General features: G+C 45.1%; 10 protein-coding genes across 10 annotated transcripts; 6 read left to right on the top strand and 4 right to left on the bottom strand.

Annotated features, from left to right (window-relative positions):
* Window positions 1–67: 67 nt before the first annotated feature.
* On the top strand, window positions 68–2,597 carry PAAG_06208 (hypothetical protein; the record flags this gene model as incomplete). Its single annotated transcript, XM_002791897.1, has 3 exons — window positions 68–569; window positions 627–1,649; window positions 1,711–2,597. 3 exons carry the CDS (start codon window positions 68–70, stop codon window positions 2,595–2,597), a joined length of 2,412 nt encoding a protein of 803 aa, XP_002791943.1.
* An 815-nt stretch (window positions 2,598–3,412) lies between these two features.
* On the top strand, window positions 3,413–4,207 carry PAAG_12181 (hypothetical protein; the record flags this gene model as incomplete). Its single annotated transcript, XM_015847703.1, has 2 exons — window positions 3,413–3,740; window positions 3,855–4,207. 2 exons carry the CDS (start codon window positions 3,413–3,415, stop codon window positions 4,205–4,207), a joined length of 681 nt encoding a protein of 226 aa, XP_015702694.1.
* Window positions 4,208–4,826: 619 nt separating this feature from the next.
* Window positions 4,827–5,812, top strand: PAAG_12180 (hypothetical protein; the record flags this gene model as incomplete). Its single annotated transcript, XM_015847702.1, has 4 exons — window positions 4,827–5,109; window positions 5,191–5,284; window positions 5,345–5,478; window positions 5,571–5,812. 4 exons carry the CDS (start codon window positions 4,827–4,829, stop codon window positions 5,810–5,812), a joined length of 753 nt encoding a protein of 250 aa, XP_015702693.1.
* Window positions 5,813–6,324: 512 nt separating this feature from the next.
* On the top strand, window positions 6,325–7,368 carry PAAG_06206 (ATP synthase subunit 5; the record flags this gene model as incomplete). The annotated part of the gene is made up of 4 exons (XM_002791895.2): window positions 6,325–6,495; window positions 6,617–6,934; window positions 7,040–7,129; window positions 7,255–7,368. 4 exons carry the CDS (start codon window positions 6,325–6,327, stop codon window positions 7,366–7,368), a joined length of 693 nt encoding a protein of 230 aa, XP_002791941.1.
* A 1,070-nt stretch (window positions 7,369–8,438) lies between these two features.
* On the top strand, window positions 8,439–11,954 carry PAAG_06205 (WD repeat-containing protein; the record flags this gene model as incomplete). Its single annotated transcript, XM_015845821.1, has 4 exons — window positions 8,439–9,005; window positions 9,089–9,360; window positions 9,428–10,267; window positions 10,337–11,954. 4 exons carry the CDS (start codon window positions 8,439–8,441, stop codon window positions 11,952–11,954), a joined length of 3,297 nt encoding a protein of 1,098 aa, XP_015700047.1.
* Window positions 11,955–13,352: 1,398 nt separating this feature from the next.
* PAAG_06204 (hypothetical protein) lies at window positions 13,353–17,373 on the bottom strand (the record flags this gene model as incomplete). The annotated part of the gene is made up of 19 exons (XM_015845820.1): window positions 13,353–13,760; window positions 13,848–14,132; window positions 14,196–14,330; window positions 14,386–14,546; window positions 14,602–14,693; window positions 14,772–14,952; window positions 15,010–15,155; window positions 15,220–15,347; window positions 15,407–15,629; window positions 15,696–15,731; window positions 15,787–15,838; window positions 15,899–15,986; window positions 16,046–16,119; window positions 16,186–16,444; window positions 16,507–16,655; window positions 16,709–16,771; window positions 16,818–16,883; window positions 16,984–17,232; window positions 17,325–17,373. The coding sequence occupies 19 exons, from the start codon at window positions 17,371–17,373 to the stop codon at window positions 13,353–13,355; spliced, it is 2,844 nt and encodes a 947-aa protein (XP_015700046.1).
* Window positions 17,374–18,036: 663 nt separating this feature from the next.
* Window positions 18,037–20,414, bottom strand: PAAG_06203 (hypothetical protein; the record flags this gene model as incomplete). Its single annotated transcript, XM_015845819.1, has 7 exons — window positions 18,037–18,088; window positions 18,152–18,348; window positions 18,453–19,294; window positions 19,433–19,747; window positions 19,867–19,962; window positions 20,041–20,076; window positions 20,207–20,414. The coding sequence occupies 7 exons, from the start codon at window positions 20,412–20,414 to the stop codon at window positions 18,037–18,039; spliced, it is 1,746 nt and encodes a 581-aa protein (XP_015700045.1).
* A 1,005-nt stretch (window positions 20,415–21,419) lies between these two features.
* PAAG_06202 (hypothetical protein) lies at window positions 21,420–22,514 on the bottom strand (the record flags this gene model as incomplete). Its single annotated transcript, XM_015845818.1, has 5 exons — window positions 21,420–21,566; window positions 21,629–21,736; window positions 21,813–21,977; window positions 22,044–22,128; window positions 22,243–22,514. 5 exons carry the CDS (start codon window positions 22,512–22,514, stop codon window positions 21,420–21,422), a joined length of 777 nt encoding a protein of 258 aa, XP_015700044.1.
* Window position 22,515: 1 nt separating this feature from the next.
* Window positions 22,516–22,944, top strand: PAAG_06201 (hypothetical protein; the record flags this gene model as incomplete). The annotated part of the gene is made up of 2 exons (XM_015845817.1): window positions 22,516–22,693; window positions 22,757–22,944. The coding sequence occupies 2 exons, from the start codon at window positions 22,516–22,518 to the stop codon at window positions 22,942–22,944; spliced, it is 366 nt and encodes a 121-aa protein (XP_015700043.1).
* A 3,185-nt stretch (window positions 22,945–26,129) lies between these two features.
* Window positions 26,130–27,662, bottom strand: PAAG_06200 (hypothetical protein; the record flags this gene model as incomplete). The annotated part of the gene is made up of 2 exons (XM_002791889.1): window positions 26,130–27,484; window positions 27,578–27,662. The coding sequence occupies 2 exons, from the start codon at window positions 27,660–27,662 to the stop codon at window positions 26,130–26,132; spliced, it is 1,440 nt and encodes a 479-aa protein (XP_002791935.1).
* Window positions 27,663–27,995: the final 333 nt, after the last annotated feature.

Genomic DNA, 27,995 nt, shown 5'->3' with positions numbered 1-27,995 from the left:
CCTTGAGCAACGCCTTGGAGCGTAACGAATAAGTGTCCGCTGATGCAGTGATATCTTCCCCCTCACCATGCAGTCTGACATGCAGGTGTTCGTGCGGTGGAAAGAACAAACGATATTCGCTGGAGAGGATGTTGAATGCACCATAATTTTCAAGAATGTCACTCCTAATGACTCGAGCACGAATGACAGCGCATCTCAGAAGCACATCAGACGAGGCTCGCGCCCCATGAATGGAGTTGTCAGCGGAGGAAACTACTCGCCCGCGAAATCCTTGAATCCATTTTCCTTCAATAATCGCCGTTCGCTCGCCACTAGCCCTAGAAATCGTCAACAGGGTTCCGACAAGGCTCATCGAACAGCTGCTTCTTTAAGCTCCCCGCTTGCCCTAAGCAACAGTTTCCCATCTACAACTACTCTTCCATATAATAATGCCGCTCAGTTTCCGGGTCACAGACACAAGAGATCGCTTTCCATCATCTCCCTCGAACCAGAAAAACAAGGGTCATCAAACTTTCAGGTATTTTCAAAGAGGAATGAGCTTTATGGAGCCAACTCTCATCCTGGTACTGGTAATTCTCCATGATTCAAGAAGGAATTGCATTTTCTGTGCTAACAAATTACTGTAGTACCTCGTTCCTCAAGCCACCGTTTTCCATCCAACGACTCGTCACCAAACTTGCCATTACCCAACCAGAGATATGGTTCAGAACGTCTGCGGCTACCTTCTCGCTCTCAATCAGAAATTTCAAGACCGATTCAGCGGGAACAAGGACGACGACCTGCTCCCCTCCCACCTGATTTTAAATTTCCACAAGCTGCTCCCACTCCCAGTGATACCCAGCCCAGAACAAATGGTTCTCCTGCCTCTACAGTTCCGTCCACCGTAAATACGAAAGATGTTCCGATCCTAGAGCCACCCACTCGTTTAGTCCCTTCTACAAAGCTGCTCTCCAACTCTAGCCTAAATGGCAGCACCCGAAGCAGCGGAGAGTACTATTCTATGAGCAATAACTCAACTGAGACACTCGAGTCAGAATATGTATCATACACTACCAACAAATCCTCACACCTGATCCGGCATAGACGGCATTGTTCCAACATGGAAGCGGTTGGGAAGAATAACAAAACAAATTCTCATACACTACTCATGGGCTACGCGCAGGTTAGCGCCTCATTCACCGTTGACGGGTCCTTGATTAACCAGTCACTATTCGAGGACGTAAAACGCAAGGGTGTTGTAGGAAATCAAGGTCGCACCGATGCTTCCCAGAAAGCTGAAAAAGCTCGCAATGGGTTTTGGGGGTCGCTTGGGGGATGGAATAACTTGAGTGACTCATTATCTACATTGCTTTCCAATAACGAGCTGGATGGGCTCAGAGATATGAGGGGCGTTGCCTCTTCGCAGTCCATCCCATTGCTCTCCACGCCGCAGTCTCTCTTGTTTGTAGATTTACGGTTGGGCCCCGGAGAGGAAAAGTCTTTCTCCTTTTCATTTACTTTACCCAGGGGTTTGCCGGCCAGCCACAAGGGAAATGCAATCAAAATTTCTTATAATTTGGTCATTGGCACCCAGAGAGCAATAAATCCGAAGGAGCCACAGAAAGTCCATCGGATAAACATTCCGTTTCGAGTCCTCAGCGGTGTAGATGGTGAGTGCAATCCTAACTTCTCCCTATAAGCTGTTTGCCAATACTCAAATCACTACATTAGCACAAGGAACCGTGCTCAGTCACGACCTAATGAAACCGTACGTCCTACTTCGCGATGAAGCTCGTGTACAAAAGGTCGAAAGCACACCCCTACGACAGACCAAGGAAAAGAGTATTAGTGCGAAATCGTGGACATCATCATCGGAGTTTCTCTCCTATGTCGATGAGCTTTTGGATCGCCCTGTACGGCGGGAATCCTTCAGTTCATTGGCGTCCCCAATGGATACCCGTTTGAGCATTCTTTCTGCTACAGGGCAATTCTCATGCAAGGACGCAATCGAGTTAGCCATTTTACGAAGCAATCAATCGACGAATTCTAATCGAAGCGCCAATAGGTTTGAGATAACTCGCAATGGACGACGCATTGCAGTGATAATACTGAACCGGCGAGCTCATCGGTTGGGAGAGACGGTGATTGCGAAGATAGATTTCTCAGGTTCCGTATTGCCTTGCTACTCCTTACGCGGGTCACTTGAAACGACCGAGAAGGTCAGTCCAACAATTGCCCTCCGTTCTTGCGCAAGTATTACACGAGCAACCCGAAAAATCCATGCTAGTTGCTTTGAAAACACATTATTCGCCACCAAGGTGGTTTTTACGCCATCGATTCCTGTTTCTGCTACACCTACTATTATCACATCGGGGGTGAATCTTGAATGGGAGCTTCGTTTCGAATTCGTAACATCTAATATTCCAGACGATGATGATGAGGTTGGGGTATCTGGAATCAACTTGTTGGAAAATGTTGAGCAGGATGATAGGGGTACAGTCTTGGCGTCGTTGGAGAGTGTATCCTGTGAATCGTTTGAAGTTATGATTCCATTGACTGTGTACGGAGGTAATATTCGGGAGCCAGTCGGAGAGGAGCTGCAAGGAGGTCCGATATAGCTGTGGAGAGGTTGATTTGATCGTTTTCAGGGTACCGATCAAGTTTTCTGATGGACGGTATATAAATATATATTCGAACAAAGGTAGCTTTCCTAGGTTATTATTTTTGTTTTTATTATTTTTGTTTTGTGTTTTCATTTGTTTCACGGCAATAGATGCATCGCTATCCGTCCCTAATATTAAAACTTAATGAGTGTTTCTCCTGCCCTACCCCTTACCCCAGATTTCTGAAAAAAATATTATTTATTCCTAAAAATGTGCTACCCGCCGGGTGATGACAAGACTATGTAACTCTGGCAGCTATCTAAATACCCAGGCAGTTCGTCATGATCCCGCAACGCTAAAAACTAAAAAGGGGTTGTCCTGCTGTAGGTTGCAGGGATGAGATGCGTTCTCCAGTTACTTCATTTCTCAGACAATGCCAATTCGTGTGATTGAAGAAGCTCAAATATTTCAGACATTGACACGACAACAATCCACCTTCAAGTCGGGAGAATGGACAGCTAAAAATAGTATCCTGAATCCAACTGCTACGTCGAGAGCTCTGTGTACATTTTAAAGTTTCATGGATATATTGACTTCACCGTCCGTCACCAGAAATTTATCCAGAGATACACCCCTCTGTCGACCTGAACTGCAACAATGTCTCCACAACGAAGGATCAAACCATGGGCCGGACCGGCGCAAAACACATGAATTTTCCTCGCCAACGTGGTTGATCCAGTTAATGGCTCCAAACTGTCAAGATTTCTGGAGGGCTTGTCGAATTTAATCTGTTACAGCAGCTAGTTCTGCCCCGGCCGATAAATTGCCAAATGCAATTACGATATACATGCAGGGAAAATACTTCTGTTCGGCTTAATCGATTGCCATGTCCACCTCAACGCAGTCCCGGGGTGGCCGAGGAGGGGGGGGGGGAGGTACAACCCCGCGATATGTTGAATATGGATGGCACCGTGACATCCATGCGTCAGCCTTGTATATGCAATGAAATGCTTCGCAGGATTTCACATCAGTCCGAGACTCCGGCGGAGCCACCCTCCCTCTCAGAGGAGTTATCAACGACGATGCCTTCCCTGGTCTCCATCTATTCATCTCAGGACATGCGCCCAGTCAAACATGTGGTCACGGGCGACATGCAAGGTTCTCACGATCATTCTGACTGTTGAGGCGGCAACATCACTGGACTAGGTCATGTCTGCGACGGAGTGACGTAATGTGTCAAATACGCCAGAGGCGAGCTCTGCTGTGGTGCAGATTTCATCAGAATCATGGGCGGCAGACGCGTCACGAGTCCCACTGATAGACTACAGAACATGCAATTTACAACCAAGCAGATCCAGGCGATTGGCGAGGAGGCTCGTTCCTATCCTGTCTGCGTCATAGCGCATGCCTACACGTCGCAGGCTATTAGGCACTCCATCGATAATGGAACTAGAGGCATTGTACACAGAATTTGGCCTGGCTTTTTATCTGAGGAATCTGCATCGAAGACTGCTGCTGTTCTCCAAACAGGCTTGCAATCGTTAAAATTTTCCAGTGACACTAGAATCACCCTATACATGAGAATAAATAATAGTAAAGTAGTCCGTAACCTGAAAATTATATAGCAGTGGAGTGCCTTGTCAAGCATTCAGTTGCTTATTTTATTTTTAGCTCAGGGTAAAGGACCACCAAAACATACACTTTCACCCAAGGACCGTAACTGATTTGAGACATCTTATCCTGTTAGATCATACAGGTACGTGTTAAACGGAGTATTCCAACTTTATCACAAGGGTTAGAGTACGGAGTGGAGGTTGTGGACGGGACGGGATGCATCCGTCCAAGTTGTATAGTTTGATATCACGTGAAGCGATCGTCGCCTGGGCAACCATCCCCACTTGTGTCTGGAAATGCGGGTAGCACACGTTGATTGACATCATCACATTAATATCTAGTAAACTGGGTATTGTCTCGCGGAACAGCAGCCAAGAATCTCGCGACTTGTTCGTGTTTACCCAAATTTCCCCCCCTTTTAATCCCACATGAGTATCACACACAACGACATTAAGACCACGTCAACACCCAGGCGGTCTGAATCCAGCCGCCTTGAAGAATCCCTACGATCGCTGCCCAAAAACGACCAACATCGTCCCTTTGTCCAGTCGCGTGTTATAACAGGCAGATAACCAGACGAGCGAATCATCCATGGCGTCTTTCATAAATACAATGTTAGTATACAACACCATGGAGTGTCCAGAGTTACATGTTACCTTTAGTGGACAAAAAGCCGATAGTTATGCCTCCTATCATTCCGCCCACCACCAGATCTTTTTGGCTGATTCGCTTCGTTTCTTTTTAAATAGCAATGCCCGGTCCAAAGGGCCATTTAAACCAAGAGCAGTCCATAAAGGGACAACTAACTACCAGTTGAGACAATTCGCAGAAGCTACGCTTGGAAGTGGAAGTCTGAGGAAGGCAGTAAAATTGCCTGAAGGTGAAGATTTGAACGAGTGGCTTGCAGTGAATGGTATGGCAAAATGACACCCAGAAAGCTCCCTCTGGCAAGAATGTGAATATCACATTGCTAAATTATGTGCTACTTCTGCAGTTGTGGATTTTTATAACCAGATCAACCTGCTCTACGGATCAATTACGGAGTTCTGCTCGCCCCAATCATGCCCTGAAATGAAGGCTACAGATGAGTCAGTAATCGGATATGACTGCCTCGTAGAATATGCTCGGCAAAGCTGAAAAGTGTGTAGATTCGAGTATTTGTGGCAGGATTCGGAGAACTACAAACGGCCCACGAAAATGTCCGCTCCGCAATATGTCGAGCACTTGATGGCTTGGGTTCAGAGCAACATTGATAACGAGCAAATGTTTCCCAGCCGAATCGGTTAGTTTTCCACCTTCTGATCTGCTGAGCCAAGGAAGAGGACCTAGAAAGCTAATTCCACCGAAAAAAATAAAAATAAAAATAAAAATCAGGCGTCCCTTTCCCAAAAACGTTCACCAATCTCTTGCGCCAACTCTTCAAGCGGCTCTACCGAGTATATGCTCATATCTACTGCCACCACTATCCGGTGATTGTGCATCTGGGCCTAGAGCCTCACCTTAACACAAGCTTCAAGCATTACGTGCTCTTTGTTGACGAGCACAGCTTGGCCAGCGGGAAGGACTTTTGGGGCCCACTGGGTGACCTGGTTGAGAGTATGCTTCGCAGTGACTAAAATGAAATTCACGCATGCATTGTTTACGGGGACCTGTAATTTTTGTTTAACCGTATATCATGAATTGTTAGAGCTTCTGAAGGATCGGGAGTCGAGGTAATTTTCCTTTTTGTGGGAAGCATTGAAGTGGGAGTTCAGGCATTCTTCATAGCTGGGATGTGTGTATGGATACTGCAAACAACTGATGTTGCTTATAATCTATGATATTATCCTCCATATTTCTACTTATTCCTCAAGCATCTTTACCAAATCTACCTTAATTTACATCCCTACGTCATTCCCGTGACGGAAAAATTCCCGTATCAATACCGTATGTAATTTAAACAACCGACTACTTTTCGTTTCGCTAAGAGTCACGTGGCGCTCTACCAATCGCTGTTTGAGCCTCTGTTCAAAACTCCCTTTCATCAGAACTGAGAACTACGGCAGCAATTACAACTCCCCACACGCTCCTCACCCTCTCTTTCACTTTGTGAATTCCTTGCCTAGTCTCCCTGAGACTTCCTGCTACCATGTTATCCTCCAGAGCAGCCCAATCCACCCTGCGGGCCACCGCCCGCCAATTCTCCTTCGTTCCCCGGGCTGCCGCTATCAACAATGTCAGAACCTATGCCACTGCCGTAGCGGAAACAAAGCCTCCTATCGCCCTTTTCGGTATCGATGGCACTTATGCCAATGCTCTGGTGCGCAATTAAGCCATCCCTGTCCACTCACCCTGCAGTCACAGAAAGCAATTGGATGAAAGATGACGGTTTTCCCTGAATCAAAAACAATCTAACATTTGTGCCCACTTTTTTGTTTTAGTATACTGCATCGGCCAAGACATCCAGCCTGGACCAAACATCCAAAGCCCTCGCAATCTTGTCAGACGTCTTCAGGAAAGATGCCAAATTGCCCACCATCCTCAGCTCCCCCACGCTCTCTGCAACCGATAAATCCCATATCGTCCAGGAGCTGCAACGAATTGCTGGCGGTCCTGGGAAGGACAATATCTTGAAGAACTTCCTCTCGACATTGGCTGAGAATAACAGACTTAGCATTCTGCAGGGGGTCTGTGAGAAGTTTGCTGCTTTGATGAGCGCGCATCGAGGGGAGATTGAGTTGATTATCACCAGTGCTCAGGTATGGAGAAAATGGGGAGGGGTGGAGCAGGGATTAATTGACAGAAAGATTGGGAGCCACCTTTTATGACAATGGGTTATCTGACTCAATTTTGCACTCAATTAGAAACTGGATGCGAAGACCCTTCAACGCCTCGAGGCCGCCGTTGCTAAGTCCGAGTATAGCCAGGGCAAGAAGCTCAAGGTTGTCCCAAAGGTTCGTGACCTGCACGCAGTCATGTTTCATTAATTTTCACGATTTATGACAAATTACAACAAATCTCCTGCCTCCTACCATGAATTTCGTGACATAAGCTAATCATGTCCCTTGATTTTTACCAGATCAACCCCGAACTTGTTGGTGGATTGGTTGTCGAGGTTGGCGACCGAACCATTGATCTCAGTGTCTCCTCGAAGATCGCCAAGCTCAACAAAGTTCTAACTGACACCTTGTAAAAACATGCATGTTCTTCCAGTGCTTCCATTGTAAAATTTTACCTGGGAGTACGGAGCAAATAAATAGATATTTGTTGTTCTAAATTCACATGTTTCATTTTCTATTCCCTCTCGTTTCCCTACGGTGCCTTCCCATACATATATATACTCCGTCCACTTCTTACATTGCTAGAGGGATGGAGAGGTATAGAGGATGGATTGGTTTCAATTATTAATTTCATCCCCTGGTAAATTCAGCAGACAATCAGTCTATTTGTGTCATTGAGTCCTCTAATCAATGTATGTATGTACTGGACAGTACTCTGTACTTTACATTCATATGTTTTATACCAATAACAAGAAGTTTGATAACCACCACCCGTGAGACGAAATAGCAGCAACGTATAGGTTCAACAGTTAAGATTCATCTCCACGGTTACTGAATTGATATCAATCTCCTATATCAAAAAACGCTGGTCGGCGGCTGGTACAGGACAAAACAAGTTTTCGGCGGCCAAAAATACGCCGATCTGGTACTGGTAATACTCGCTGTTCCTTGGCCTTGTCTCCTTTAACTAGGGCGTGATAACATCCCCGGCAGCTGCTGAGCCTACGGCTTCTTTGACGCCCACAAAGGAATCAACTGTATACCACGCCCCCTGCAGAATATAAACACACAACTCTGGAAAATCCTTTGAGGATTGCGAATATCCGTGTCTATTCCTCTCCGGACTTACGAGGCATTTGAAATCTCATCCTCTACGATCGAGGGATCCAACGTCATTTTCCGTCCAGACCCTAGAGGGACCTACGTTAGTCTAGCCCCTTCGCAGAAAATACTCCGTGAAGGACCTGTCAGCCCTGCATACAGGACTCGAAATTGCATGCATTTTTGTTTGCATATTTGTTTCCCTTGCCGAACTCCTCCTTGCCTGCAGGAGATATAGTATCTCATATGCAGACAAGTTCCACAGCTTGCAGAGCTTCCTAGCAACCAATGCCGCCGCATTCTGCAATGAAAACAAGACTCGAATTGTCTGGGGACGTTCAACAACGAGCTCCACTACATCCTCTCAGCCATGGAGCAGTCCATGGCGAATGATATCCATGTCAATTACAGTAGCAATAATTCATTAGTTTCAAAAATCAAACCGCCCACCGCACTCGGAGCTTCCCTGAAGCTTACCCCCTCAAATTATCCAGTTCTGAAACCGGCGACGCGACCAGCTCACAAACCCTCGCATCACTCCACATTATCACTGCAGACTGTAATAGGGACAACCACCTCGAACCCGAATGGCTTCTCCTTCCACGAACCTACAAAAACATTTGCGCTGTGTGCTGGCTCAGCAACGATTCTGGCGGAGGTAGATGGGGATCTAAACGTCTCACAACGCTTCTTTCGTGCACGCCCTACCGCTGCACCCGTTAATCCTGTGCAGTCATTCTATAATACGTCGACACCCCCCACTACGCCAGACACGCGAACGAGGTCGTTTCAACCGGCGGGTAGACAACCGAATATCAATGGAGCGCTCTACGCTAGCTCTCCAAACGCAGAATGGGCTGAAACCAACGGCTCGCGAACATGGAGTTCTCGAGAAAGGATAAAGGCAGTCACTTGTGTCTCGATAAGTCCGAATGGCAGGTATTTAGCTGTAGGAGAGGCATGTTCTGCCCTTCCCGCCATATACAACCGAAAAGCAGACCATTTCGAACCCAGCACTAATATGTAGTATAGACCGGCTATAGCCCACGAGTTTTGATATTCTCGACCGCCAAGGACTCTCCGCTAGATACTCCTCTTTCGATAATGACTGATCACTCGTTTGGCATTCGTAGCCTTGCGTTCAGTCCCACTTCGCAGTATTTGGCGACGCTGGGAGATATAAATGATGGGTTTCTGTTCATCTGGGCGGTAAACTTGAAGAATGGCGCTGCGAAACTGCATTCGATAAACAAATGTACATCCTTTGTCAGGGGCATATGCTGGATGGGGAACAGTCTGGTCACGTATGTTGGAGATATTGCAAGCTGTCTTCACTTGGCAGGGTTATAACTAATATACTTTCCAATCTAGTGTTGGAATAAGGCATGTCAAGGTCTGGCGACTGACAGACCCTACACCCACCTCTCCCTCGAAACAGCAACGATTTACACTTGACTCTCCGGTGCCTGCTTCATCTAGTACCTCGCCGAGAGCACTTGCCGGTAGAAACTGTCTTCTAGGTAGCTTGGGTGACACCACATTCAACTGCATCTCTAGCATTTCAGACAATCAAGCAATTGTTTGTTCTGATACTGGCATGATATGTCTTCTCGATGATACTTCTGGAAGCCAGAAGTTACATTTTATCAAAAGCGTATCCTTTGGCATTAGCTCCATTGCGGTGGATCATGAATCGGGGACAGTTTGGCTAGGTGGTCGTGGCCGAATAATACAAAAATCCTCAATTGAAGAATTGAAGTCAATGGTTTCCCAATCACCAACACACTCAGATCACGACGAAGGATACTCATCCGGTCCGAAAACGAAAAGGCCAGCCATCGTTGCCATGGGAATATTTGCCACCCACATCGTCACGGTAGATTCCACTCGTGCTATACGCGTTTGCCCTCTGGACTGTTTGGACCAGGATAACGTTGATACTCTGGCGGAAATATCAATGCCCGCACATCCGGACGCCGTGCTCGGTATCGGAGTTCTTAATACTCCTAATATGCATGAAGCGGACTTTTTCACTTGGTCCTCTGGTGGAACAGTTAACTTCTGGAACCTACAGGGCAAATGTCGTGCCACAAGGAAAGTTGAGCTAGATCAGCTGCCCGGTAACGATGATGATAAAAATGAACTGAAAATTGTACGAACCTCTGAGAATATGACTATGTTTATTTCGGGTGATAAATACGGCGTTATAAGGTACGTTATCAATTATGTTCATGCTACAACTTTGAATGAATAGTCTTCCTTACTAATATGATATATTAGACTAATCACCGGGAAGCTATGGAAATGTGCCACTGAAGTCAGAGCCCATGGCGGTGAAGTTACAGACATTGCAGTTCAGGAAAATGCAAGTATACACATGGTTGCAACTTGCGGTCGAGACAGGATGGTTCAGCTTTTTAGGACCACTGGAGATTCTCTCGACTTAATACAAACAATGGATGAGCACGTTGGCGCTGTTGGACGCCTCCTATTACTGAATGATGGCGAAAAATTACTCTCTTGTTCTGCCGATCGTACCGTGATTGTTCGCGATCGCGTAACCCGAGAGGCCGACGGAGATACCACTGTTGCTTTCAGCCTGTCGAAAATCCTCACGCTCAAAGCCTCACCGGTGTCAATGACGCTTCACCCCGAGAGCGCTGATACTCTTATCTTATCCACTATAGACAGGCATATTCACAGGTTCGATCTTGCTTCTGGTAGACAAATGCATTCCTTTCGAGCCTCAGACCCAGAAACGAATGATACAGTCGTAGTGAGTTCCTTGACCATAGACTCTGAGGTTCCTGAACAGAGCCCACCACTTCTTGTTGGCGTGTCAACAACGGATAAATCGATTCGTGTTTATGATTTTGAAAAGGATGTTCTCTTAACACGCGAGTTTGGTCACACCGAAGGCGTCAGTGACATTGTTCTTATCGAGGCAAAACTAACAGATGCCAAAGAGAAGGGGAAAAGAACTTTGATAAGTACCGGCCTTGACGGTATAATCATGATTTGGGACCTTTCCATTCAACAGCAGCAACCAGTCCAAGAAATCCAGCTAGTGGCACCTGTTCGTGCGGAGGATGCCACCCCAGCAAAGGAACTGACAGCCGTAAAGCCGCCACTGCGTCGAATTCTTTCAAAGACAGAGCTTGCCGGTTATCAACGTCTCGACGCCTATTCCTGTAGCCCCACCACTTCCAGAGAGCAGTCACCACCACGTATCCGGAGAAAATCATCAAGATTCACACTTAACCCATCAATATCCAAGAGTGGATACAGCACCCCTATCGTTTCCACTCCTCCATTCCCCCCACCTCGTCGATCAAGCATCATGCTCTCTGACACCAAAAGCAGACGCTCCCCATCTCCTCCTAGTCCAAAACCCCATCCGTCCAAAATCCTCGCATCAAAACTCAGTAACAGCAGCCTACGTCACCCACCCCTCGATTTCCGCTCCCGCATAAAACCCAACGGCGGCACCCAAACCAACAATGCCAACACCACACATTCACCCTCACCATCTCCTTCACAATCCAGCGAATTCGGGAGCCTCAACACGTCCACAGAACAAGTCTGCAGGACATTGCGGGCCTATCGGAAAAAGCTAAGCGGTTCCACGGACCATCTACATGCCGCTACAGAGCTGGAAAGGGAGCTGGATCTCACAGTCCGTGCGCTTGGTGAGCGATCGAAGCACATCCAGGTTAACGAGAATTCTCTACTGGAGAATATTAACCATGGAAAGGCAGGTAGAGTCAATGGAACTCCACTAGCTGTCAAGTCGCGGAAGCTGGCTCGACGGATGCCATCAACCCCAAATCTGAGTCGGAGTATCAATGGTGGAAGCCTTTATCGGACACATTCTTTGGATCCTGATGGTGAAGGATAGGTGATTGGCTCATCAAGATCGATTTATTTTGGGGTCTTGATTTTTAAGATTGTTTTTTGTGCTCTCCCCTTGCCTTTCTTCTTCAACCTGTTTAACCTTTCCATTCATATTCTTATTAACTAAACAGCGTTCCCTTCTCGAGAAAATAGTTTTCTTTTTGAATTTTTTAAAGCCTCTCCCGATTCTCTTCTTTTGTGAACCTCTTATCTTACCTTGCTAACTTCTTCTTTATTTCATACTATTCTTTTCATTTTTTTTCAAGTGATTCCCGCGTCTGGTCCAACGTGCATAATTCATTTTCCTGTTTACTGTTTCTCTTAGACCTAGCCCCTCAGGTTTCCCCTCTCGTTCCTCTCCTTTGTAAAATATCCCTTCTATTATTTTTTGAAGCGACTTTGTTAGCTGGCATATATGTGGGTTCTCCCTTGTTCCGTGTTTTCTATTATACATATCCTTGTTTCTCAAAAATTAGAAATAGAAATAAATAAAAGAAACCAGGTTTCCACGTGTGTCGTTCTATCAGCAAAACTTAAGCGGGTTAATAGGGTATTGGCCAGTTGGATGTATTGGTTTACTTTTTTATCGGTTTTGGCCCCGTTTTCTACACCAAATTTCTGACGAGGGGAAGGGAAGAGCATACAAACTAACCTGTTACTGTGGGCCCGGAATCAATTTTAAGCGGGGCTATACTTGTTTTTCAGGGCATATTAGCGTCCGTATATGGAGGAAAAGAGATGGAGCTCTTTCTATTATCTTCTGTAATAAAGTACATGGGTTAGAATTTCCTTATTCTTCCCCTTATTCCCTTCTCCTGTTCCATTTCAGAACTGCAACGTTCGCTTCTTCTGCTTCATTTTGTTTCCATTGCTATGTATATATATTCCTTTCCTCACAGGCACACTTTCATTAGACACCCTTTTCACTTCCATGTCATTCACGTTTTACCTTTTCGGTTACATTTTTCAGAACCCGTTTTGTTTGAACGTTGAGAGACCCCTGTAGGCTCCCGTTGGGCGTTAAGGGGCTACAATTTGCACTCTTACATGAATAGGTTTATATAACCCTACCAGATACCAAATCAGCAAATTTGTTGGTGAACTTGCTTCACAGATTCGCATTTCAAGGATTTAGTTTTCTCCCTTTTAATCCCTTCTCTTTCAGAGGGGAATTATTTTACAGGATATCAATTTCTCCTTTTTGCCTCTAACTCATTTACGCTTCAGAGAGTGAAAAGGAGAATTTAATAGAGTAATTAGATCTATAATCGCTTGCTGATATGATATGTAACAAGGTTCCAAATTCAAATAACACCGTTAAGTATATCATAATTGTAACAATGACCAATTCCACTATTAACTCCCCTAACCCCTTCCATAACCTAATATAAAGCGCCACCCATCAGTCCCATTTCAAACCCTCAAACTTCTCCCTGAGCACCTTATACAACAAACCCCCATCATGCATCAACCCCGCCAAGTCCAGCGCCTTCTGCGCCCACCGACGACATGAAGCATCATCAGGTTTCATATAGAAATCGACAGCACGATTAAATGACGTCGTGGAGAGCCATTCTAGCTCATCCTCTGGATAACATGAAAAGGAATTTGAAGATCCTTGCTGGTGTCTTTGCTCTCCGTGTCGATACCTCCCTTGGCTCCCCCTTGCTAATGCGTAGGCCTGATCGAGCACACTCTCTGCCATCTCGACGTTCGAGTCTAGGGCAAGCTGAAAGTGGCACCGAATCCAGCGGGAGAGTTTACTGGTGTCGTGTGCTTGGTTGCGGCGGATTATATGTGTGGTTATTTGCTATATTGTGATCATTTGTGAGTGGCTGGCGGATAAAAAGGGAGTTGGGAATTTAGGATAGCTGCATGGATTATGTATTTAAATTACCTGTAAAACCCGCGTAGCATTCTCAATTGGTGTGTCGGAGCAGAGTAAAGCATCTGCAAAAGTGCCATATAACATACTATCTGCGTAATGCTCAGATTCACTGATGATTTCATCGAGGCTTTCCCACTGGTGTAGTCGGACTGCAGCTTCAAAGTCGAAAGCTAGCAGTGTACGGTGCCTTTTTAGAAAATTGTCTCGATGCTTTCCTTCCCAGTCTGTGGTTTCAGCACCGAAAATTCCTCGAAAGCTTTGAATATGGTTTCTGGAGTCTAGGTAATAATCACGCTGCAATGCTTATGTCAATAAAGGTCAATCTAGATAGTCATTAGATGGATATTTTGAAAGCACCTGAACTGCAGTATCAACCTCCCGGCGAGCTTGAGCTACGCTTAGTATTGCTCCCAGGAAGTGGCAAAAAAGCCTTCGCATAGTAATACCGTTTCGTTGTTTGGGATTTAGATCTAAAGGATACATATCGAGGAACTAGTTTCTAGTTAGTCAAAAGACAGAAAGTGTTCTGACGAAAACCCTATCTCACTTTGATACTTGTGTCCACCAGAGACAGCAGAAGATGTGTATCCCATTTCGTGCAATACTGCACGGCGAGATTATAACTGTTGCGAGAAAACCATTCCAACTCAATAACTGAAAAGGGGCTATCGTTCGCCTGAATACGAGATCCGATAGCCTTTGCAGATGCTTTGGGTATAAGTTAATAACAACTACTTTAAACCATCCAGTAAGTCAAACATACATATCCCAAATACTCTGCAAATGTTTTCTATGACCTCTGGCTTTGGTGGCCTGTCAGCATCCAGCTCTGCGATTAGAAGGCGGATAGTACATCTATAGTTTGCATCAGCAGGGCTTCTGCAGGAAGGGAAATTGATCAAAACCAAATCTGCGGTTCAGATAAATATTCACCGGAGGAGTTCTGGTAAATGAATCCCAACTATAGATTTCTTATCAAGCATGTCTAAGAGAACCTGTAGAGCCATGAATTCCTGGCATTTATCATCAAAATGCTTTGATTCGGCAACGCATGCCAATATATAGTTCTCAGCCCCGGCATCTTGCTTGGACAGGGTTTCAAGACATTCTCTTGCTGTCCAATATCAGTTGATCAGATTTGGCAGAAATAGACAAAATATAGTCATCTCACCTAATTCCGCATTTTTGTCCAGTAATGCAATTCTATACATCAGATATTGTGTCAACCCATCAGATCGTGACGCTTCTGGCATTTGGTGAAAGATCTGACGTGCCCTTGCGGCATCCCTTTTCTCCAACGCGCAAAGGATTATTCTCCTATTCAGATTGAGCCCGAATTCCGAACAAACAATAAAACAAGCACAAAACCATTACTACTTACCTACGTATTTTGGACTTGTTCGATTCCCCTACATTTTCAAAAATCGCATGCTGGGCCAGCAGGCACCATTTTTCCACAACATCATACTCCTTTTGCTCAAAAACGATATTGCATTTCTTCCACAGGAGCTAAGCAGTACTTCAAATGTTAGTTAAAGTCTTGTAGAGTATGTGAAGAGGAAACCGACAATTAAAGACGCTTGGGCAGCCTCCTCGGTCAGCGGTTTCCTTAATGATGCGCTCAGCTTTTCTGCGGCGGACAAAAGAGAATCAAGGCCATTTGTGAATCCTTCCAACGCAGTTTGCATCCAAACATACGTGACAAAATATCTTTCCAGCAGGGGAACGTCGTTGTATAAAATCAGTCTCGGTAGAAGTAGATTTTCCATGGCATCGCTTGCCATTTCCGAACTTTATAATTGATTAATACAACCAATTCCTCAACATTAACAAGCCGGAAATGTCTTAGAGACTCACTTCCACTTGTTTAATCGATGGATGTGGCGGGTTATCCTTAAAAAAATGTTAGACATTAAGTTTCGATTGTCATTATTTGGGGCTGACCAACATTTTAAAATTGGAAGCGGTAGCAGGAGCCGTCCGCGTGAGAAGGGAGAGCTCTGCATAATTTTAGTAAAAGTCACTTAGAAAAAGCCTTAATTGGGATTCGCTATATATACTTTCGTAATATCGTTGACTGTCTGGGGAGGCTTCTTTGCTGATAATGACCAGGTTCAAGATGATGACTGAAAGTCGATTTCCGTACTCCTGAAACCAAATTACCGTTAACAAAGAATCTATCAACGGAAAAGCCAAACGAATCGTACTTGTTCAAGTATATGAAATAAGCTTGCAACAACGGCTTCGCCGTCTTCGTGTTGCAATGACAAATTCGCCCGAACTAAATGGAAAATAGGACAAAAATGTTAGCAACATCCTGGCACTAGATAAGGATAAACGAATTTACCTCTCCCAAGAAGTACCGCTAGCCGAAGTTCTGTAGCATGATGACCAAGTTGCCCAATTTCATGTTGGTTTAACGCATCATAGGACCTTTCTAGCCATAGGGAAGCCCACTCATGTTTACCCTGACTCAACATGGATTTTCCAATGTCGTAAAGGACCACAGCCAGCCGCTCAGCAATGATAGGACTATGATTTAAATATGCAGCATCGAGCTTAGAAAACATATGTTCCATAACATCTATTTGATTTCGACGCCATGACTGCTCCGGTAGCCGCTTCTTAGTCATTATCGTTTTAAAGCTTTCGGGTCTATATATCTTACCAGTGCGACGCGCAGAATGTAGTATTCAGTAGAATATTTAGGAACACTTTCGACAGGAGTGACGCTTCTCTGATTGCGCCTTGACAACGCTTCTTCTCGAGACGCGGCTTTCTCAAGTATCCTCAAACAGAGATCCAGTTGGTCGATATCTGGGAAAGGCTTAAGTCTTAAACTTTGTATGGAACATCCTGCTTTCACTAACCTAGACAACCCCGTGCCGTGGTCAAGGCCACTTTAAGAAGTCTCATATCATCTGTAAATTCTTCTAACTTAGGGCTGGCATGAAAGCAATATTAGTATTAGATGCTCACCTGAATCAGCCCTCCTAGCTCCTTTTCCCGTTCCAAGCTCAATCATGAGAAACGAAAAAGCCCTGGCTATTCAAATAATTTAATTATCAGCAAGCCCTACCCAACTCACACGGGCAATAAAGGATAAAAACAAAACTGAAGAATATTAAATCCGTATTTCACACACCAGATGATAAAACAAGGAGATGTTCCCGTTTTCCCCAGTCTTTCCTAATAAGTCGTGTACACATATTCCACAACTGCGTCCCTATCGAATCCAACGCTTCTTGATCCTCAGACGAAGGAACGCCTAGAACCTCAATGTCAGATATGCAGTTTATTCGTCTGTTGATGCTGTTAAGCTTATCGCATATCGCGGCATCGTCGTCATCTTCCATGTACTCTTGGAATATCTGGTAGAGAAATCTGCCGAAATCTGAATTGGTTTGCATCCACAAGACATTCTCAGTTATCCAGGACATTCTAGTGGCTAAAGTAGCGGGAGAAAAAGAAAGCTTTGTGACGTACCTAAAGCATGCTTTGTCTTCGCTGAAAGACTGGTATAGAATGGCGGCATGGCTAAGTGAGATAGATGGCTGTGGGACGCTTAAAATTGGTGGATTCCCTCCGTTTCTCAACTTTCCCCGAAACCTTCTACTGTTCTTCTGTGCTTCTGCACGAATAACAGGATTAAATCCTAAAGAATAAACAGTTTCAGTCTTAAATAGATTGAAGATTGCCCAAGAACAGACAGGTGAGGTTGAAAGAAGTCGAGCTAGATCCAAAGAGGGGGTCACGGGGTCCTATTGGAACTACCCCTTTTCCTTGCCTGCCCGTCTACATATTATCTCGAGCCTCACTGGACAGAAGGAAGGGCATCAAGATGCACATATCCATTACATCCTTGAGAGTATTTAAACAGAATGACGATGATGTGGTCGTTCATTTACATTTGACAGGCACTAATAGGCCTGTATATCGCCCGCTGAATAGAGAAGAGGGGAGCAGTTTAGTTGTGATATGGCATTAGACAAAGCACGCTCAACAGAGAAAAGAGAAATCTCATAATTCTGCAAAACCCATGATGAGAATGGTTAATGAAGAAAACATGTATATGAATAAAACAGCATGTATGTACGTACAAACAATATACACATAACAAGCAGGCCAACACAAAATATCTTTTCCTGAACGGGTCATCTCAAAAACGAAGAAAACAAAACAACCTTCCGGCATAAAATCATCGATCTGTTCGTTTCATAGGGAGGAAATTGCCAACAATAAGCGACGGTCTAATGCATCTAGGTCTTAGTATCTCTGACAATTTTCCACACCGAGTTTGCTCCAGTACTTACATGTTGTGGGTATCACGGCGGATCGTAAATGAAAAGCAGCACTTAATTCCTTCTGCCCGACTGTTGCAATTCGGGCTTTTCAATGTACAACTCGTAAGCATTGCTTTCTGGGTACTGTCGAATGCAATCGCTCCAAATTTCTCCCAGTAGCTGACTAGCTGGTCTTCGACGATGATTTCGTGGATTGCAAGTTTACCCTTTTAAAAAGCGCCATGTGAGTAATCTATACCAAATTCGGTTGTCCACAGATAGCACAGGAGGATGGGGTACTAGAGGGAAAGGGGGGGAAAAATTGTTTTACATCTCGCAAAGACTCAATAGGGACATCAATAAGTTGAGCCATCTCTTTATTCCCCCGGAAAATCTGGCCAGTTCTCCTCCAGCAACAAGCCGGTATAGCCATACTGGCAAAGACACGATCATACTCCATCAAGCTACGCTCAAACCACATCTCAACAACCAACAACTCCATATCAGTCAGCGACTGCATTCGTTCGCGAAACTTGGGACGGAATTTATCGAGTTGTCGAAGGATCTTTTGTCGCGATGCAGGCTCTAGATGTTTCTCCATATATGAATTCAGGCGGGCGTAGCCACCGACGTAGTTGAAAGGCTTTAGCAAGCCGGCATCGTACTTGGCTTTCAAAAGCTTGTTCATCCTCTCCTCTGGCGGATCAGTGCCCGAAGGGTCAGCTGCTGTCATATAGTATGTTTCTTTGGCTTTTTCATTTCCAACACTGCTACTGGGGCGTTGAATTGAGTTGCCGACGGTGGAGTTTTGGGATTGGGCCGCAAGCAATGGTGGTGGTAACATAGCCTGTTGCTGCTGTTGCTGTTGGTGATGCTGTTGCTGCTGCTGTTGCTGTTGCTGTTGCTGTTGCTGCTGTTGAAAAATAGATTGGTTATTCTGTGGTGGTATATTGGCAACCATGGAATTGAGCAATGATGCATCCGAATAAGGACCAGAAATTTCTTCCCCAGGATACATGGAGGCGTCGTCTAGCAAACTTGTGCTCAGGAAGTCGTTAAGCAGATTATACTCGTTTGTAACTTCCGGATGGTTGAACATATATGATGGATGGAATGTGTGCATGTCTTGGAATTGGTTATGTGCCCCTAACCGCCAATCATTGAAACTCATAACTATCTGTTCTCAGTAACGGAAATAAAAATGAAATTCGGGAAGGACTTCAAAAAAAAATAAAAATAAAAATAAAAATAAAGAAGAAGAAGAAGAAGAAGAAGAAGAAGAAGAAGAAAATATATCGATGAATGACTCACGATGTTGTGGGTTGACATTAACCGGCTGAACTGGTGCGGCGGAGATGCCCTGGGCTTGGGAAGCTTGAGAATGATCGATCGAAGTCGACAAATTTGGAATATTAGAATCACGAAGCACTTGGTTTATTTCGCGCGTATCAATTTTTCGTGGCATATTTTGAATTCCCGCAAAGTCATTCCTCGATGGACCCTCTTCTTCTGGCGCAGAAGCCTCCTGCTCGGTCTTTAACCGCTTGACGTTTTCTCTAGGTTCGTCGTGGCAGAGATGGCCTATGTTGCGTTTTATACAGCGAGTGCATGGTCGTTCCTGTTTTGCTCAAGGGTCCCAAAAAGAAGAGGTATGCGTTAGCCACTCTTACCCTTAGAGACGTTAAAATTAAAGCGAAAAGTCAGTCAATTATGGGGAAGAGAGGGTCCAATTATTAAAGTCGTACCGAATCGCAGGTCATATGCTGTCCAACCTCGAGCAGAATTGAATTCCCTTACTGTTAGCCAAGCAAATTCCTTTGTATTCCATGGCGGTCTTGGTGCTCCATGGCCATGATGTTATGAGCGGATGCCAGCAAATTTGTCTGCTAGTGGGGCAACAATTGAGGCAGAAAATGGACTGTTAGTGCTCACCGAACGTCGGCAATAGACACAGGCTGCAGATGTAACAAACGGTTAACCTTCAGCTCGGGAGGGCCAGGGCCAAACGCAAAAAGCGCAGAAGATAGTAGAGATGAGCAGAATGGATCATAGCATGCAGGCAAGGACAAAAAAAGCCAAACTCACCATGATTGACTTTGCGACGCTTTTTTGGGCTGGCAGTTGCTGGGGATCCATCTGCACCCTTTGGCGGTGTTTGATTATTCTTTGTGCTCATCTCTTTAAGTTGTGCATCACGTTCTGTTACTGGGTCTGAAGGAGCTGTCTCTGAACCTCCATCCCCTGGCTTTTGCCCATCGTTTTCTGCGGACTGCTTCTCCCCGTTCCTAGTCATCAACGGCTTGTTTATTTCAAAATCAAAATATGGCTTCAAACCCTAGTTGCCGGTTTCACACTGGGCTGGTGGTGTGTTGAAGAAGCGACCGCTTTTGTAGCACTGCAGGTCGATGGGAGTTACCGATGCGCAGTGGCTTTCCGCAAGGCAACACTGGTTCGCTGGTTCTGGGCTTGGGGTCGGTCGCCTTGCTTGAAGCCTTGCAGGCGGGGTAACACCGGAGCCGTTGGGCTGAATGGAGGAATTGATGCGTTTCGGCCTTTTTTGAGGCGAAAACAGAGAAAGATGAAGCAACAATGTTTTTGTATTCCCCGCATTCACAATCAGAGTTTCTAAGGCCCTGACGGGTTGCTAGGTCAGCCGATAGAGAGCTGGATCTCCGACGTTTGGCTCACCCGTTCTGCCGTGAAAATTTGGGACGAATCTTAAACAAAATGCCGAGGGACCTTTTCTAGCCACCAACCAAAATAATTTATTATAAACCCTATTATGCTGCGCATATACTATACGTTACAATCCTATGTTTTGAGAATACACCGACCGATTGTACACCAATTCATAAACCTTGCGCATTATTCGTCTATTCTTGCTACAGATAACTGGTTATTGTACATGAACTAGCTACGCTGCTGTATCCAAATCCAAACTGTCCCTGAACATACATACATGAACATACATGTCGCATTAGAGCATGGTTATTCTCGCACCATACTTGAGAAGGCTTGTCCCATAATGCAGTGACATGCCCACAAATAATATAGCCATGGTATTATGATATGTGGAAAGGGGATCCGGCATATCATCCACATATCCAGCGGCCAGTATAATGGGTCTCGGTTCTCGCGCACTTTCGTGGCTCCAAAAGAGGATCCCGAATATGGGGATAGCTATTTTCAAACCGAAGTCGGAATTCACCAACAATGAATTTTTCCTTTAAAAGTCGATGGCACTTGAATTCCGACGGAGTTACATAACAAACTTTCAGATCCACATCGAAACCAGATATCACCGTAACGGTAAAAGGTTCAAGCATGACTGGGAACGAGCAATGGCTTCTCTGAGGCCGGCAAGCTGCGCGGCGTTGTTCTGCATTGATTCGAGATGGCTACGCAGCTGCTTAATCAGCGGATAGAGTCGAGATTCCGCATCAATCTGCTTGCATTTTTAGGTCAGCTTGTAAAGGATGCAAAATTTCCACAGAAGAACATCCGTACCTCGCACAGCATGCTCCCATTATCCTTCGGCCCAGCAAAGGTAAAGTCTGTGCCTCCGCCGTCAGAATGTTGTGCCGAATGTTCGAGGTGTCGAATGACCGGGTGAGCCTATATTGACAGGTCAGCGCACTTTCGAAGACCTTATCAGATAGGTTAAAATTAGGAAATCCACTATTGTATGTACATTTTTTGTTTGTCTCTTTCTCTCTGCTTGCGCTGCTTTCGCATTCTTCTCCAGCTTTTCAAGCTGTGCTCTGTCTTTTGCAAGCTGCGCTTCTTCCCGGTAGATTTCTGCTCTCAATAAATCTGCTGAATTTGTGGCTGTGGCCAATTGAAGTTCCAAGACGCGCTGCACAATGTTTTTCAGCTCCAGTTTGTTGGGGTGAGGAAATCGATAGATGTAAGAAATACTAACATTGTCCTCCAATGCAGCTTCATAGTCGAAATCGGCGTCCTTAGTGCCAGGAGGGAATGGCATTCGCGGTAACCGTTTTCCTAAACTGCTGACGGAAAAATATACGATTACCAATTAGCAAGGCATCTTCGTGGTGAGGTGCTGGTTATTTTCCCAATTCAAGCAGACGCTTTGCTAATTTAAATTAACTTGTCCATACTTTTTTCTCACTGCAACAACAGCGGCTTGGGCATCAATACGCTTTCGTTCGTCACGGTGTCTAGTGATAACCGGCCGTTCAATTGATTGGAAAAGATCTTTGATCTTTTCTTGAACGGAATCCGGTAAAGTCGTCCATTTTGTCTTGATTCTACGTTCCGCGATATGGCGAATGCGGGGTTCTAATATCGCGAATCTTTTGCGGGCGTGGTCTTCCTGCTGTTCATCCGCCCCGTCCACATCGTCTGCGCGTTGCTTTCGTTTTGGAGGCATGATGGAAGAATCAAAGGCGAATCAGTTCAACACTAAAACCCCAAGGCTAATGCGTCAATATTCCCCAAGTCTTCCAGCGTCACAGGTTGAACCGTTTGTTTTCAAGATCATGGTCCGTCGTTTGTTTTGGGGGTTTGGGTTTGAGAGCCGCGAAATCATATGCAAACGCCAAGGAATCTGTTAGCTGTCTTATCACCACGTGATTTTCTCCTACCACATTCACCAACATTTTTTTTTCATAGGGTCAACCATTGCAATTGGAGTGCTCAACCTCGAAGATATCTTCAAACAAGCGGAAGGAGTAAGAGAACTTTGCCAACATGGAACAGCGAACTCGATCCAAATCCTTATCATCCGGCATAGAATATCTAGTCAGGAACCGGATCTTAACTGGCTGGGAGGATCACCCAGCTACCAAAGTTCGTCTTAGACATTCGGATGGCTTTACGGGACCAAATTATTTAATATTTTAACCAAAGCATTTGGAAGATATAAAAAGGAACAGGTCAATACAGGTGAGATCCATGTGAGATCTATATCAAATCTCGGAAGTTTCAGATTTTATGGATTTCTCCTGAGGCACCAGAGCTTGATCCTCATTCTGTGAGCGCCGGGAACGTGATATCCCCTATCTTCATGCCGCGTTTAGGAGGCTAAATCCTTGGTCTTCTCCTTTTCCAGAGAAATAGCTTATTGCTGCTCTATTCTGACATAGGATACTGCCTCTGGCAGTCAGATATCTACCTTCTGTCTACAACCTTCTGCTCTTAGCTTCCAACCGCAACGATCACGCTAAGCCTTAACTACAGTTTCGGAAGCGATCCATAGACGAATCTATTTTTGACCCGCACACGATCTTCTTCAGAAATTGGATTATTTTCCACTCTTCATTAAAAAATTTAAGCATAGTTTTGGGTGGCTGGCTAGTCCAAGAGACCAGTTGAGCCAGATCATAGCTCCAACAAAATTTTTGCTTGCATTATTAGTTTTGTATACACAGTAGCTACGCAGCACATTGCACCCATTTACTTTTTTTACCGGTGGCATGTGAAATCCCCAAAAATCATCTCCCTTGCCTTTCACCATCTTATCGATGACTTTGAGAGGAACACGAGAACGAATAATTCTTTGCTTCAACAAGTCCAGAGCGTACCACTGTTCAACCAGACCTGGGCAATCGGGGGTTTGCGGAATGGAAGGCATGGAAACTCGGAAAATACTGTACGTCAACGTTTGTCTAAACGACTTCAACTCTCTCTTGTCGAAAAATTAACAAATCCCTCCAAAAGGACCTGCTGTGTCCTTTCCAGCGGAATCAAAAAGAGAATTCATTATGTGGATTCTTCAAATGATGGCCCCGCATTCCATGCCCCTCTCCATGCGGTCCTCCGTCACCCATGATCGGCAACAGCAGCTCGCTCTACTATGTACACCCCGCCCCGTTAACTATGCTAGGCTGCATATCTCGTTTCTAGTTTCTCAACTCTTCCCCTCCTCCAACTTCCTTGATTTTGCACTACAGACGTAAATTTAATCTGTGCTCCTCTTTTTACGTTTTATTTTTATTTTTATTATTTTTTGTGGCTTTCTAAACACATGTGGACGTTGAGGTTACCTGCCTGATGGCTAAACATACTTCTTCTCCACTTTCTGGATCACACCACTAACTGGATCACTTACTAACGTTGATAGTGTAATTTAGTATGCACCAATTAAAATAATGTAGCTTCAACCTTCGTACAGTTAATATTCAGCATATATTCAGCAAATATGAGTGAAAATCAACTTATTCTGGCTACTTTAGCCATTCAAAACCAGGGATTAAGTCAGTGAAGAGCTGTCAGACTGTATAAATGTTCCTTATACAAATCTAAATCATCATCATATCACTGGGTTCGTACGAACAAAACCACTGCTAATTTAAGACGACGAAAGCTATGTTGGTGTCTAGGACTAATTAGTAGTCTGTACGGTCGAAGCCAACCAAGTCAATTAGGGATTATCAAATAGAGTTTTATATCACGTGAGCAGGCGATTCCAGTTAAGTGTGGTGTTGATCCAGAAAGTGGAGAAGTATGTTACCATTCGAGCGCCTGCTGATTAACTAACCACCAGGCTCAACACGTCATCGCACACGTACTATATATACCCCAGCAAACATCCAGACTTCGCAACTCGCTCGCATAAAGCTCCAAACCGAGTCTGTGCACATCCAACCGTATATAGACTTTGGATTATGGAATCATCTTTCCCGCCTTAAGATTTTCAACCTTGCGGGGCTGTTGGATCCGAAATAATCAAATACACAACTCCGCGCCCCACGCAGCCACACCCACACTTACACTTGCGCGCTCACTGCCCTCACCCATTTAGTATTTACATTATTGATATATAACTACCCGAAAGCTAAAGGAGAAATCAACCACCATATCTAAACGCCATGACCCGCCTTGACCGTATTGCTTGGATGAATCATGGCATTTTGCATAGCGAAAGGCGTTCCTAGCGGGGAACAGTCAGTCAAAACAGACAGTAATATCGACCAGGACCCGGAACGATTTTGGGGGCGGGGGGCGGGCGTTAGGGTTCCGACCGACCTTTTTCGTACCGAGCTACCTGTATGTAAGATGGCAATTCTTTCTCCATTATTAATTCCTGTCAATCCCACCTTGGCAATCACCGTTTTTCTTAAGACAGTTCTCACTGCTGACAGGGAACTAGATATTGAGAACAGGGTTTACAAATTGATACTAGTAATAATGTAGAAGACGAGAGAAGAGTTGAGCAGAACCTAACCATTGATCGCTATCTCTTATCCAAGCCTCAAGGCAGAGTAATAAATACCATGGAATATCCATATCTTGTATTTATACTTGCTCAAACACTGGAACGGGTAAATAAATAAAAATGCAGTTTGAGTGACAACATAAATATACAGATGGCATCTCTGTTCATAATATAAGTGTACCTTGTCGACTAATACACCTTATAACCATCCATATACAGAGTTTGGCAATAATCACCAAACACAAAACAAAAGCCATCGAAAATAGGCGGAAGGGGAGAGGATGTCGCCTCTTATCGAGTTGTTCCGTGGGAATGAATCAGGTGTGTATGTTACAAAGGTGGTCAAGTGGGGGAGAAAGGGTAAACCAGTTTGGATAGGGCATGGTATATACTGGTCTACGCAAGGGGGTGGATTGGATTGTTCTTTTCGAGGTGAGATGTGGATAGGACAAGATAGGTCTTTTAATTCATCCTTCTCTCATGACATTCAGAGGTGTTTAGTTAATGCAATGCATGGAGTGGATACAAGGAAGCTAGGTAGAAGAACTATAAATAGCAAATATATAAAGGGATATTGGATAATGCGAGCTCTGAGAATAGGCGGAAAGCTCCAGGCTATATCGGTTTCCGCAGGTTGCAAAAAGTATATCCAAAACTGGTATTAAAACAAAAAAAAATAGGTATAAAATTGGTACAGAGAAATAAGAGGGCAAGATATGTATAGAAAGTAAATCGGTATGGTGCCAGCAAATAACAGAGAAAAGGTGAGAAATTATAAGTGTGTAAAGGAACTTTTTTCATGAAAATTGGAAGGGAAAAGACATCTTGTTAAGCCGTGTCCGTCGTTGATCTCTTCTTCAGCTCATCCAACTGAATCCGCAACATCTCATTCCCCCGCAGAAGGTCCTCTAACCATTCCGCAGCCTGGATAAGCATGGTACTCTTGCTAAAGCCACCGCCATGCAGCTCAGGCACGAGAGAACAGAGGTCATCAAAGCCCTGCTTGATGAGATTTCTCCGCTTCTGCTCAGAGAGAATGTGATTGGTACGTTTCTGTTCCTCCGTAAGATTTTCGCGCGGTTTACCCTGTGCCTTTGGCTTTCGATGGTGATGTTGAAGTGATGTATCAGTGCTGGAAGAGAAGCGTCGAGTTCTGGACGATTGGCGACCATTGGTACTATTATTAGACTCTCTGGTGTCGTTATTGGTGTTATTGGGCAAGTCGGCCTCCACATCTTCCTCATCCTTTATCCGATTCTTGCTCTTTCGCCGCTTCTTGGGTCTCGCACTATCATCATCTTGCCCTTCTTCAGCTTCTTGCCTTGAATCGTTCGCCTGCAAAAGCGCTTTAACACCATTTGTAATGCCATTACCATTAACCAGGGAAGTCCATTCGGGGGCAGCCACAACTCCGTGATCGAGTGATCGCCGGATTGGGGAGGGAGGTCGTGTGTTTGCTGCGCTGCTCTGCGCTTCTAGGCAATCCAGGCTCTGAAGTAGGTCTTTGGTGCGATCTTCCTCGCTTGGTTGGTTTGGCGGGGCGTGATACCGTCGTTGTGAAAAACCAGCATCTGAGCCCCATCTCAGTGTACTTATTCTCTGCTGCACTTCAGGGTGCAGCTGCTGTTCGACGTCAAAATACATTTTGGCAGTATGAAATCCTTTGAAGAGAGAGAGGTCCTTAGGGGAGGGGCCTTGAGGTAGCGGGTCGACGAAGCGGGGAGCCAGGAAGGAATTCTTAGCTTTCAAACCACTGTTTCCGTGGATATCATGGCCGTTTCCCATAAACACCTGGCCAGGAACGTAATCGTGTGAATTTATGACATTATTTTTCTGGTAGAGCATGGATGCTGCCGCTATCACATCTGAACTGTGTGGGGATATCTTGCTCATGTGAATTCCCTCTTCGTGTATTCCATTCGCGAAAGTGGGGTAGGGTCCCAGGGAGGTCGTTGAGCCCTCGAAATTAGGAGGAAGCTCCTCTGCCCACTCAAAACCAAAGTTTGCACCTGGTTTATTCTGGTCCCCTAGGGAGAACCAGAAGTCATTGCCATCCAGATGATTTGCGTCCATCGATGTGAAGAAATTGTTCAGCATGTTGGATTCAGTGTCATCGAGGAGAGAGGGCCCCGGTGGAAGCGCGGGAGCTTCGTCATAGGGCGTATCGATGTTAAATAAAGGATCTGAAAGAAGCAACATTTGAAAACAGTTAAAAAAACCAAAATTCGTTTTGACGGATCAGAGCAGGAACGAAAATTCATCACATCTGTACATACATCCAAACGGGCCCGAAGTTGACTGGGAGGGCCGCCCCAAGTGTTGGCGTTGCTGATGGATAGGTTCAGGTGCACTCATCTTCATTTCGAAGCATGGAGCCAACCTTTGGTTGGAGTTTCTGACAACCCTGCTCCTCCCTGTCGAACCCTCACAATAGAAAACGCACACTCGTATATGCAAATCGTCGGAACCTCATGAACTGAACTGGATGGGTGTAACATGGGGTTGTTTGCCAGACCGTGAAATTTTCTTGGAGACACCAAAAATCCGGGGATGGCGGGGGATAAGAATTTACAGGGAAGCAAAAGTCTGGGGGGGGGGGGGGGGGGGGGGGGGGGGAAAAAAAAGGGGGTGGTTTTTTGGTTAGGGGGGGGGAGGGGAAAAAAAATTTTTTTTTGGGGCGGGGGGGTTTCAAAC

The sequence above is a fragment of the Paracoccidioides lutzii genome (assembly GCF_000150705.2).
Source record: "Paracoccidioides lutzii Pb01 unplaced genomic scaffold supercont2.17, whole genome shotgun sequence".
In the NCBI taxonomy this organism is placed as follows: Eukaryota; Fungi; Ascomycota; class Eurotiomycetes; order Onygenales; family Ajellomycetaceae; genus Paracoccidioides; species Paracoccidioides lutzii.
Note: the sequence above shows the minus strand (reverse complement) of the source record. Positions and strands in the feature narration are given on the sequence as shown.